The sequence below is a fragment of the Bactrocera oleae genome, chromosome 2 (genome assembly GCF_042242935.1).
Source record: "Bactrocera oleae isolate idBacOlea1 chromosome 2, idBacOlea1, whole genome shotgun sequence".
NCBI classification, from domain to species: Eukaryota; Metazoa; Arthropoda; class Insecta; order Diptera; family Tephritidae; genus Bactrocera; species Bactrocera oleae.
In genome coordinates, this window is record NC_091536.1 from 69,870,011 (window position 1) to 69,882,229 (window position 12,219).

At 32.1% G+C, this 12,219-nt stretch overlaps 3 protein-coding genes across 3 annotated transcripts; all 3 read right to left on the bottom strand.

The window, feature by feature from the left end:
* Positions 1–1,996: 1,996 nt before the first annotated feature.
* Positions 1,997–2,782, bottom strand: LOC106616227 (cecropin-2). Its single transcript, XM_014232791.3, has 2 exons — positions 2,357–2,782; positions 1,997–2,234 (listed from the first exon to the last, which is right to left on the bottom strand). The coding sequence occupies exons 1-2, from the start codon at positions 2,453–2,455 to the stop codon at positions 2,142–2,144; spliced, it is 192 nt and encodes a 63-aa protein (XP_014088266.2). The 5' UTR covers positions 2,456–2,782; the 3' UTR covers positions 1,997–2,141.
* Positions 2,783–6,851: 4,069 nt separating this feature from the next.
* On the bottom strand, positions 6,852–7,394 carry LOC106616225 (cecropin-1). The gene is made up of 2 exons (XM_014232790.3): positions 7,191–7,394; positions 6,852–7,088 (listed from the first exon to the last, which is right to left on the bottom strand). The coding sequence occupies exons 1-2, from the start codon at positions 7,287–7,289 to the stop codon at positions 6,996–6,998; spliced, it is 192 nt and encodes a 63-aa protein (XP_014088265.2). The 5' UTR covers positions 7,290–7,394; the 3' UTR covers positions 6,852–6,995.
* A 3,370-nt stretch (positions 7,395–10,764) lies between these two features.
* LOC118681850 (cecropin-2) lies at positions 10,765–11,170 on the bottom strand. Its single transcript, XM_036368383.2, has 2 exons — positions 11,053–11,170; positions 10,765–10,952 (listed from the first exon to the last, which is right to left on the bottom strand). The coding sequence occupies exons 1-2, from the start codon at positions 11,149–11,151 to the stop codon at positions 10,860–10,862; spliced, it is 192 nt and encodes a 63-aa protein (XP_036224276.2). The 5' UTR covers positions 11,152–11,170; the 3' UTR covers positions 10,765–10,859.
* Between the last annotated feature and the right edge of the window lie 1,049 nt (positions 11,171–12,219).

Here is a 12,219-nt window from a genome sequence, read left to right on the forward strand (position 1 = left end):
TACGCCTGAAGGTATTTCCCCGGATTTGATCCTTGCAAGTTTCAAGAGCATAAAATAATCGGTTCCACCCGATCTTAGTACTTCCTTACTTGTTACTATTTAAGTTTAGATTTTTTTCAGTTACAAATGCCAGCTTCATATATTTTATATAATAATAATAAACAATGTTATATTTTCTGCCAAATTTGGTTTAATTAAAACATGGTTCTCTTAATCTCTATAAAATAGCCACAAAATTGTCTAAATTAATAAATATAAAATTTAATTTAGGTATTTAGATATTGTTGCAGCAACACCCAGTTCTCCTTTTAATGTTGCAGCAACATTGGCGGCTTGTTCAGCCACGCGCTCCTAAAATTCATAAAAAAGCATTTAAATTAGCAATCATTGTTTTTGCGTTTGGTTCACCGAAATCTGGCAACAACAAATGAAATTAATCTAGTAAGAAACGATCGGTTATTATGCTTCGAGTATCGGAAATAAAAAATCACATTAAACGTCATTCATTACATACTTATATATTAAATTTTATAAGTAAAGCCACGCAAACAAATTAGGCAATTAACTCTGCTCTGTTTTATTCATAAAAGTTTTCTATTTGCATATCTATAAACGTAGTCATAAAGTGATTCAATGCCCCAATTGGAAAAAATTATCAGAAATTTCTGATTGAAACCACACCAAAGAAAATTATTTTCTTTGCCATTTATTATAATTTACTTTGAATGTTCGATTTTAATCTCAAGTATTAGAAAGTATTTTCTTCGATCTATTTGATGCATTTTCTCAATGTCTACGTCAAACAATTTTGCAAAATATGTGTATAAATTATTATTTCATTACAAAAAACATAGTTTTCGAATTTTAATTTATTATTTAAATGTTTAATAATTTTAGTTATGCGATAATTAAATTATATAAAATTTTCCTACCGGTTATTTGTGCGAATAATTAATACTGAATGTGTCGACATATACCATAAATCTTTCTATAAAATTTTAAAATCTCATTAATCTCACTTTTACTCTTATCCCTATCTTTCATTTGTCTCAGTGTTTGATTTCTTATTCTCAATTCAAGCAACACGAAAGCGGTTAATGTTCTGCTCAATTTTCACAATTTGTTTGTAAAACGTCATTGTCTTTCCTGGTATTAGGTGATTCCTCTACATCATTCTTTATTTTTTCATAACAAGAAAACAAATTTTTAACGAGAAAATAACTGTTACTTTTTAATTAATGGAAATCCAAATTCTTGATTAACGTAAGATTCGGAAACACCCCGAAAAAACTGAAAGTGAACGAAAGAGTCCCATATTTTTTTTTTTTTTTATATAGATTTTTATATTTACAGAGCCTGAATGTAGAATAATTGGAAACTGAAGTTAGAATCTTAAGATTAATTGAAACTGCAAACTGGTTTACATATACTCATATGGACTTAAAAGTTCATTATGCAAATTCGACAAAATTTTCGCACTTATTTATGAACATTTGTTAATGCTGATCTTACGTTATGATAAATTATGTAATTTCCAACTAAACATTTTGTTGTTTCTATTATTACTAAGGCGCGACCATTTTAGTGCATTTCGGAGGAATATTTTAGCTTCGGTGCGACCGAAGTTGTTGTTTTTTTTTGTTTTTGCTTGATTATAGAAAACCAATTTTTATTTATTAGCTTCGATAGCTTTCAAAATTTAATAAAAATGTCCTGAAATATATTATATGAATAGTGATGTAATGGCAATTTAATTTCTTGAAGCGCTTTAAAGTTATGATAATCTGAGTTCTTTATTTCGTTTCTCTAACTTCGTCAAGATATCTCTTTTTCCTCACTCGTATGCCAGACTTGAAAGAGTTCATAGTGTCATAGGTATTTCGAAATACAGCAAGCAAAGATAGATAGCATTGGCCAATGGCCTTAATGATACTTAGATTGTTACATCAAAGTTCATATAATATACATAAACATATATAAAAGTGTAAAATGCATATTTTTTGGTAAGAATTATTTTTATTCAAATACTATTACATTAATTTCTATAATTCAGTTACAAATATGTCTAAATAAATAAATATTAAACTAATTTAGGTAAATATATATATATATTTGTTGTACAACAAGGGAACATGTTCAGTTTATCCCTTCAAAGTTGCAGCAACATTGGCTGCCTGTTGAGCCACAGCGATGGTCTGGATGCTGGCATCTCGTGTATGTTGACCGACGCGCTCCTAAAATTTAAGAAAAGAAATATATATATATATATATATAGATATATAGTCATAATAAAATCTTCTTATTGCAGAATACACTTTAAAAAACATATATTTTTTAGCTATTTTTTCTAACTTACAATTTTCTTGCCAATCTTTTTTAACCAACCCGCCTCAGTTTGTCCAGCGAAGACGGCAAGGAAGACAGCCAAAAGAATGAAAATTTTGTTGAAGTTCATTGTATTTATGTATGTACAATATATTTGTTTGCTTGTATGAAAGGTTATTTAAGCTGGATGTGCTTCCACTCTCTTCGACGTTCGAATTGTGTTTATTGTTAGTTCACTGGCACACCTTTGCTTTTATAGTACATCGGTGATACAAAGCAAACGGCACCTTTCCTTATCAGCGCAGTGCCGGGGATTTCTTTCTATACTAGTGCAAGTATATCTGTATATTTGTATATACTTACAGCATCATTTAAATTTGCTGCTTAACTTTTGGGCAATTAAAAATTTAAATAAAATTTTTGACTTGTCTACTCTTCCATATAAAATTAGGTACATAATTTTTATGATTTAGTATTAAATTTATTTAAAATGCCGTAGAATTATTGAAGCTATGCTCATCACATTATATTAATTTAAATTTCAATGTATGTATAAATGAAGCATAAGCCTACTAAAGCAGTTAAGATGGAAATATGTACTTATCATAATCTAAGGATACATTAAGTACACTGTATCGGATGTAAGTTTAGTTCGGTAAAACTTTTTCTTCTTCTTTAGTATTAACTTTGTGGTTTATTTTCCAAAAATTAGTATGTTGCCAGAAAATGTAGGTTTTAAGATATATGTATTTATATTTTTAATTTTTTCAAGAATACATTAATTAATTTATTTATAAAATGTATTATAACTAGTTCTCACATAAGCATGACCTTTCGCCAATCCGGTCGTTTACGACGATTTGTTTCACGTAGACGCCCGAAAACAGCGAAGCTGTATTCTCTATTGATCGTTTGACTTTGTGAAACAAATTCATGGTGAATAACACGACGCTAACCAAAGGAAACGATAAGCATCACCTTGATTTTTGACAACGCGGTTTTTGCCCTTTCGGCTCATTTTTGGAGCTCCATTCTTTATACGCTAGGACAATTTCAATGTCATTTCAGAAACCCATGTCTCGTCACCAGTTTTATGAATGTAGAGTTCTCAGCTAAGTTGCCTAGCATATCTTTTGCGATCTTTTCGCGACATTGTTTTTGCACAAGATTCAGTCCTTCTGGTACGCTTCTAGCGTCGACCCAAAACATTAACCAACATTTGTTAAATTGATCCATAAAAAATGTTGAGATCCTCTGCTATCTTTCAAATGTCAACACAATACTGATCACAAGCACTGTTTCGTTCGACTCGCATGAGGCAAGTTTTTCATGACTTGACGGCCATCAATAAAGGCTTTGTGACTGACTTGACTTCTGACACGAGTCAAATTCGACCAGATGTTGCATATGTACATATGTCAAACATCGCCTAAACGACGAACAATGGGAAATCATCACTTCTATAGTATCTAAATTTATTCTTTCACGTATTTGCATTAAAATAAGGACGAAAGTCCCACGAAAAGCTATTGAAACGTAAAAAATTTTTGTGAACCGCTATCTTCAACATTTCCACCGAAGTGGTGAGTGCTAAACTATTTCAACGAACACACAAATATTATAAAATATATTGCACTAGTGCATACAATTAAAGCTAAGCTTGTCTTCTTGTTTTCTTATCACTTGAATTCTAGAACAGCATCTGTACAAAAATCCCCTTTCTTTAGGCTTCACGTACGTCAACGTCGATCCCTTTTATGATAGAATGTAAAGTAAAAAAGTAATGAATTGACTGGAGGTCAGTCAATCATTCAATTATCTCTATTCGTTGTATTCACTTCAACCACGAGGAATACAAAAATCGTGGTAATCTTTGCTGTCTTTTTGCTTATTGCCGCTGTGGGAATCACACAGGCCAATTGGTTGGACGATCTCAATGAGGGAACTGTGAGTTATTTGTTTAATGCACTCATATCTTCCGGTATTAATTTTATGTGTTTTCTTTTTCAGTGGTTAATGCGGTGAACGAAAACGCCGGGAAGATAAATAAAATTGTTACAAATATTGATGTTCTTGGATAGATATTAAGAAATTTGGATCCAGATACGAATGAGGAGGAATAATTCTTTTTGAAAAAAATTTTTAATTGACTGTAATTTTTGTTAAATTATTTTTAAAAAGTAGTGCTAAAATATTGTTAAAAAATTAAAAATAAATATTTTATGTTGATAAAATCTTTTTGTTTCGATTTAATTTAGAATTTTTAAATAAAATAGTTACATACAGGTATTTACAAGTATTTTAATATTTTTCACTGCTAATGCATAATGCAATATTTTTCAATGCAATTGCATTATTTATATATACTTTGGTTTCTGAATGTTTTGCTAGTTATTGGTAGTTCTCAACTTATGTTTTCCAACAAATTATTATTATGAGTCAATTTCTAAAGTTCCAATCAAAATTTTTTGGCGGGGATTTTGATTTGCAGCTTGGTTCCCCGACATTTGGGAACAACAAATGAAATGCACACGCAAATAAATCGTTCCGTTAACGTACGTAAACAAATTGTGTAATTAGCTTAGCTCTGTTTCATTCATAAATATTTTTGCAATCTATAATAGCATTCATAAAGAAAATTATTAAATGACCCAGCAGGGAAAATATTGACTAAAATTTGTTGACACTATGAAACAAAAAAATCTATCTTTATTGTATCCTGAACAGGGTATATTAAGTTTGGCACGAAGTTTGTAACACCCAGAAGGAAAAGTCGGAGACCCTATTAAATATATTTGTATATACGCGAACTAGTCGTTCAGTTATTGTGATTTCGATCAGAAATTAGGCATATGTCCTTTTCTCCTAAATAGTCTGCTCTTTTGCCGCCATCGCCGATATTGGACCACTATAGCATATAAGCCATACAAACTGAAAACTCTAAATAAAATTTTTGTATGAAACACGTTTTTTAATTTGACAAGCTATGTTTATAAAACTCGGTACGCATAGCTGCCATACAAAATGATCGATCAAAATCGAGATAAATATCTTTTTATACCAATTTATGCTATAAGAAATGCACCTGTCAAGGGTTATGGTCTCGGTGCAGCCGAAGCTAACGTTTTTTCATGGTATTTTTTATGGCTTTTCGTGGATAATTATGCATTTTTTTAAATACATTATGTTTGTTAGAAAAACAATATTTGTTTCGATCTATTTTATTCATATTCCGAACATAATAAATAAGGTAGATATCATTTGGGGGGGAAATGTTATTACACTTGATGAAGTGCATGTCACGACGCTTTGAAATAAACATTTTGTTATATAAAAAAAAATTTTATATCGATAGTTTAATTTTCCTACTGGGTCATTGTGCGAATAATTATTTAAATTGTTTTCACATACCATACATACGCACGCTTCGATGTACGTTTGTATTTTCACTATTTTTTAATCATTTTTCTTTCATTTGTTCGTTTCATTTCGTATTAATTTATATTTGTTTACTTTTCATTCAACAACATAAAAAAGGTAATCGATCTGCTTTTAATTTGAAAATTATTGGCGAAATATCATTTATATTTTTCTTGGTATTAGGTAATTCCTCTTAAGCCGCATTTTTTCCTTTATGGTTAGTTTTTATAATAGTAAATTTTTTTTAAACTCTTGTTGATGGAAACTTAATATTTCATATACGCCAGCTTGGGAAACAACCGCTCAAATAACCCTTGATAATATTTTTAAATAGATCAATTTCATTATTCGATAGTTTATACCTTTGAAAATAACATAGCTTTTGAGTTACAGCCATTTAAAGTATAGCCGCTCAGTTCAATTTGAAATTCCATGAGTTTATCTTTAAACCTGTTTTTCTCCAAACAGCATTTTTTGAATTTGCTGCAGTGATAACTAAAAGACAAATGATTCGATCATCATGAACTTTTTGTCTGCCTTTTCTACATTTTGGTAGGCTCAAAAAAAAAAAAAAAATTAGGTAAAATTCAACTTTAAAACTCCGCCATTTTGTAAAGTTTTTTATTTTACTTTATTGTAGGTCACTTTACGGAGAATATCTTCTAGTCAAACGAAGTTTATGTATTTTTAGGTTTCACCCACGGAGACGGCTGGAATCATCGCAGCGGTGAAGGACTTGTTTGTTTTAGGGCCGTCGAAGATCTCGTATCTCTCAAAAAATATTTAATTTTTTTTCACTGTTTATTCTTGAAACATGTATAAGTATACCCTGGAAATTTCAAAACAATCGATGAAGTAGTAGTATTTAAATCCCGAAAATCGATGTTTTTGTCACACAAGGTGTGCCCCTTAAGGAGAAACATGAAGAATACATCATGGACATTACATTTAATTTTGTTCACACTGAATAAAAATTGAAATATGTTGTTCAATGTCAAAAAAATTGTTCGGAAAAGAAAGTTCGACAACATTTGTATTATTATAATATAAGATTTAATGTAAAATCATATGACATATATGGATAATATAATATTTAAAAACGTGTGTTATATTTTTCAGAAATTTTAGTTTTATTCAAATTCTTTTATTTCAATTTCCAGAAATCAATCACACAATTATCTAACTAAATAAATATTAAACTTAATTTAGGTACGTAAATATTTGTTGCAGCAACTTCCAAACAGTTTCAGTTAACCCTTCAATGTTGCCGCAACATTCGCTGCCTGTTGAGCCACAGCGACGGTCTGGATGGTGGCATCACGAGTATGTTGACCGACGCGCTCCTGAAATTTAAGAAAGGAAATTGAGATTAGTTAATAAACGCTTCTTGTTAAGGAACATATATTGACACTCGTTTCACTTTTGACTAATTATTGAAGACTTACAATTTTCTTGCCAATCTTTTTCAGCCAACCCGCCTCAGTTTGTCCAGCGAAGACGGCAATGAAGACAGCCAAAAGAACGAAAATTTTGTTGAAGTTCATTTTATTTATGTATGTAGTTTTGTTTGCTTGTATGAAATATTATTTAAGCTTGATGTGCTTCTACCTTTTTCGACGTTCAAATTGTGTTTATCGATAGTTCACTAGCTCGGCTTGGTTTTTATAGCACATCGGAGATACAAAGCAAACGACACCTTTCGTTATCAGCGCGTGGTCGGGGATTTCTTTTCACTCACTAAAGAGACTAGCAATGTTGCTAAGTATGTATGTGTTGCCAGCATCATACAATTTTTCATTACAGTGGGAAACGGTAGTTTTGTTTGACGTTTCTTATCCTATATTGTATGATTTTACCACGCTGATTCCATATCTGTAGTCAGTTTTTCTCTAGCAGCTCTAGTTTTCGAAATATGAACATATTACATTTTTAGTCAAAAACAATACAATTTTAGAATTAGAAAATATATTGCTCTTAGTTTACATGAAAAAAACTTTCTTTTATATGCTTTTCTTGCATGAGTAGAAACATCAGTCTTATTTTGAATGCTCCAGCAGTAATCAGCTATCATATTCACATTTTCTGTGAAGTATTCTAAATGGAGAAAAAGGATGTCCATCTCAATGCTCATGTTACATCTTAGTCTCTGCGAGAGCAACATGAGCTGCTCAATGTGTTGAATGTAGTCAAATAGGCCTTTTGTATAGAATCAACCGCATTTAAACGGCATTCTCTAAATATATAGTCACCAGAAACAGCACAAACACTATTCGGATCATTTAAATAAGTTCTTCTTAATGTAGATAATAATAAACCGCTATTTATTTATGAAATTTAGTAATTTTTTGCCCTAAAAATTAATTCAAGTAAGCCAAGTTACGATATTTCAAGAAGTAAATGCATCACTAAAACTAGAGCTGCTAGAAAGAAACTGAGGAAAGATTTGAAATCAGCAACGTCAAAATAGCAAGAAGCAGTTTATAAACTTCATAAAACAAAAAAGTTTAATTTTGTTATCCAGTGTTATCTGTCTTTGGGTTAATTTGTGGAATTAAAAATATTATCTAGACAATTTAACCGAATATGTACAAATATATTCTTATTTGAAATAATTATTATTTTCATTCAGTAGTATGTGTATTCCAGGTAAATAAATATTCTCACTTAAACATATATTGTATGGTACATATGTACATATTGTATGTGACAATCAGCAATGTCGAATATCCGAAAGCGAAGACTTGCTTACTTCAAAGTTTAGATTTCAGATTTTTTAGACAAGCTGGAGACTTCTTGTTCCAAGTAAATCACAATTCTGATATTTTTTTGTTGGTGAAAATATTTAATAATTTGGGGGAAAATTCAGATATCTGTGTTTTTCTTATCGGGAACTTAATATGAGAAACATCTTCCATATTCGAAAATTTGCCCTCATCGTAGATGTAATTTTTGTATGTGAATCCATGAAATCTGTTCTCAAAATTGTTAATGGAAAACAACTATCAATAAAGTGTAAGCATACTTTATTAACTATTTACTTGATTTTACAACCTTTTTATATGAACTAGGCTCTATTAACAAAATACAGTTGACGTTTTTGGTCAACAGTAGATAAGGCCGAAAATCTTGATATAAGAAAGGTTTTTCAAAAAGAAAACAAGAAGAAAGTGCATGTACTTTGAATTAAGTTACATGCTTCTTCCAATAGCAAGTGAACCATCGAAATCGATTTCATAATGAAAAAAGTTAACGATTTTCAATTTGCCATCCAATGTGGGGTTATATAACTAGATTAAATTAAATATTTTAACATATATTGGGTAAAGTAAAAAGTTCGTTCGGCTTTTATTTAAGAGATGGTGTTATTGTCCATAGTACTAGTGTTACGTGGCGCATCAAAGTTTGTCCTTGACAGTTTTTCGATTGATTGACTCAGTGCGTTGTGAGCGCTCGTCAAAGATGGATACCAGCAAAGAGAAAATTCGCTATATTTTACAATTTTTCTTCGATCAAAGCGAAAAAGCAGCCAAAGCGGCTGAAAACATTAATTTAGTTTATGGGCCCGATACTGTAAACGAACGTGTAGCACAAAAGTGATTTGCTAGGTTGCGTTCCGGTAATTTCGATGTCAAAGATGCATCACGCGTCGGGAGGCCTGTCATCGAAAATTGCAATAAAATCATGGAAATAGTGGAAACAGACCGTCACGTGGGCACTTATTTAAGTGCTGAGGAAATAAAGATAAGCCAGAAAACCGTTTGGAACCATTTGCATAACCTTGGATTCAAAAAGAAGCTCGATGTTTGGGTGCCACACGAACTAACGCAAAAAACATGATGGACCGAATTTCCATCTGCGAATCGCTGCTGAATCGCAACAAAATCGACCCGTTTCTGAAGCGGATTGTGACTGGCGATGATAAATGGGTCACTTACGACAATATCGAGCGCAAACGGTCGTGGTCAAAGCTCGGGGAAGCGGCCCAGACGGCGGCCAAGACCGGATTGACGGCCAGGAAGGTTTTGCTGCGTGTTTGGTGGGATTCGCAAGAAATCATTTACTACAAGCTGCTCCCCTATGGCCAAACGCTCAATTGAGCCCTCTACTGCCAACAACTAGACCGCTTGAAGGCAGGACTCATCCAGAAGAGGCCATCTATGATCAACAGCGGCCGAATTGTGTTCCATCAGAACAATGCCAGGCCACACACGTCTTTGGTGACGCGCCAAAAGCTCCGGGAGCTCGGATGGGAGGTGCTAATGCACCCACCTTATAGTCCGGACCTGACACCAAGTGATTACCATATTTTCCTGTCCATGGCGAACGCGCTTAGTGGTGAGAAGTTGGCCTCAAGAGAGGCCTGTGAAAATTGGCTCTCCGAGTTTTTTGCCAATAGGGACGCCGCCTTCTACGAGAGGGGTATAATGAGGTTGGCAATAAGTTTACGGACAAAACGGCGCATATTTGACTTAAATCGGACAAATGTACACAAAGTTATCATCTTTTGAAAAATCAATAAAAAACCGAATGAACTTTTTACTTTACCTAATATTATATATCCCCGCATACATGGTGTACAAATGAGAAATCTTTAAGATTGACACAAAATGTTGCACAATCTTAATAAAATATGTCGACTAAAAAGATAACCGAAATTTTAATTTTCATATTAATTGTATCTCTTCTTATATTTGAGTGAACAATAAAAAGATGAAAATCGGATCAAATATTTGTTATCCTCCTAAGTACTCTAGCAGATTCTCAATGAGGAGCGTAAACACTTTCAAAACGAATGCTGCCAAGTTGACAGTCCTTGACCTTGAAACTTTTTAGAAAACAAACATTTTGTTCTTAGCGAAATGAAACATAAAATATTTAGTATTTGGTTTATTTTTTTCATTTCTTGCGTAAAATATGATGAAAAAAGAATATTTATGGTTTACAAATCAATAAATTTTTCCTTAAAATAAAGTTAATTCTATCAATTTTTAATAATAATAATGCGTATAAAAGTAAAAAGAATTTATTTTTTTACTATTAATTTAATATCAGTCACAAAATGATCTAACTAAATAAACATTACATTTCATTGTTTGTTGTATCAGCTGGCTGGTTCATCCCTTTAATGTTGCCGCAACATTGGCCGCCTGTTGAGCTACGCCAATGACCTGGATGGTGGCATCTCGAGTTTGTTGACCGATGCGTTCCTGAAATTTTATGAAAAGAAAAGGAAATTCATAAATGTTTTGTAATTTAATAATTTGTAGAGAAATATTTTTTAGTTTAGAGAATTTGTTGTAGACTTACAATTCTCTTGCCAATCCTTTTCCACCAATCTGCTTCAGCTTGACCAGCGAAGACGGCAATGAAGACAGCTAGGAGAACGAAAATTTTATTGAAGTTCATTTTGTTAGTGTGCGTGTATTTTAAGTTCTGTATTATTCGCCGTTCGAATTGTGGTTATTGAACATTCGCCAGCTTGAGGTTGTTTTTATACTCGTTGTACGCGAACAGTGGAAATACAATCAAGTGCCACTTTTCGTTATCAGCGCGTTGTCGGGGATTTCTTTCTATGGTACTCAGCGCAAGCTGGAATAGCTATATACATTCATATTACTGCTCCATATAAAATTTTGATGATCAATATTTGTGTCCTATAACCACGCCATAGAACGTTCTGAATTTCCATAACATCTCTTAAGTTTCATATATGGAATCTACTGGTTTCCGTTATTCTGTCTGACAATCGTACACCATATATATTGGTCAGAACTAGCTAATACGCTGAGTGTGATACGTTTGTCATACTTTGTTTTGATTTGTTTGGTTGTCGTTATGTTATACCAATATTCAGTCAATTCAGTAAATTTTGGTGACTACAGCTTTTTCTTTTATGCTTTAATTAAAATTTTCGAAGAGGGTCGACACTCTGAAAGAAATTTCGGATACCCTATAGAAGGTATATATAAATGACTGATCTGTCTGGAAGTAATCAGCGGTGTTGTGGAATCCAAGATAGATTTGCGTAGTTGTCAGAATTGCAAACCAGTTCTGGAAGAAAAAAGTAAAGTAAAAATTAAAAGGAAAATATTAAGAGATCACAGTAATCCACTTGATGCACCAGGGTAATCGCATGTGATATTTGGCTTGCATTCGCTTGTATGCTTGTAGACATGCATACTTTACAGATTTATATCACATTATCGACTGTATAAACACGCATTTGGGTGTTAAATTGCGTTTATTACGTTTTATAAATCCTCTTAAAGTATCTGGATTTATTCCATAAACTCAATAATTATGACATTTTGTGTTTTATTCTTATGTTTTCTTCTATAGAAATAAAGATATATTAAATCGTAACACTAATATAAATTAATTTCTTAACTTACATTTCAAATCTGTCAGCGACTATCCTCTTGCTTTGTTAAAATTGGTTTCCGTGACACCCAAAACCGATACAATTTCCGTTTC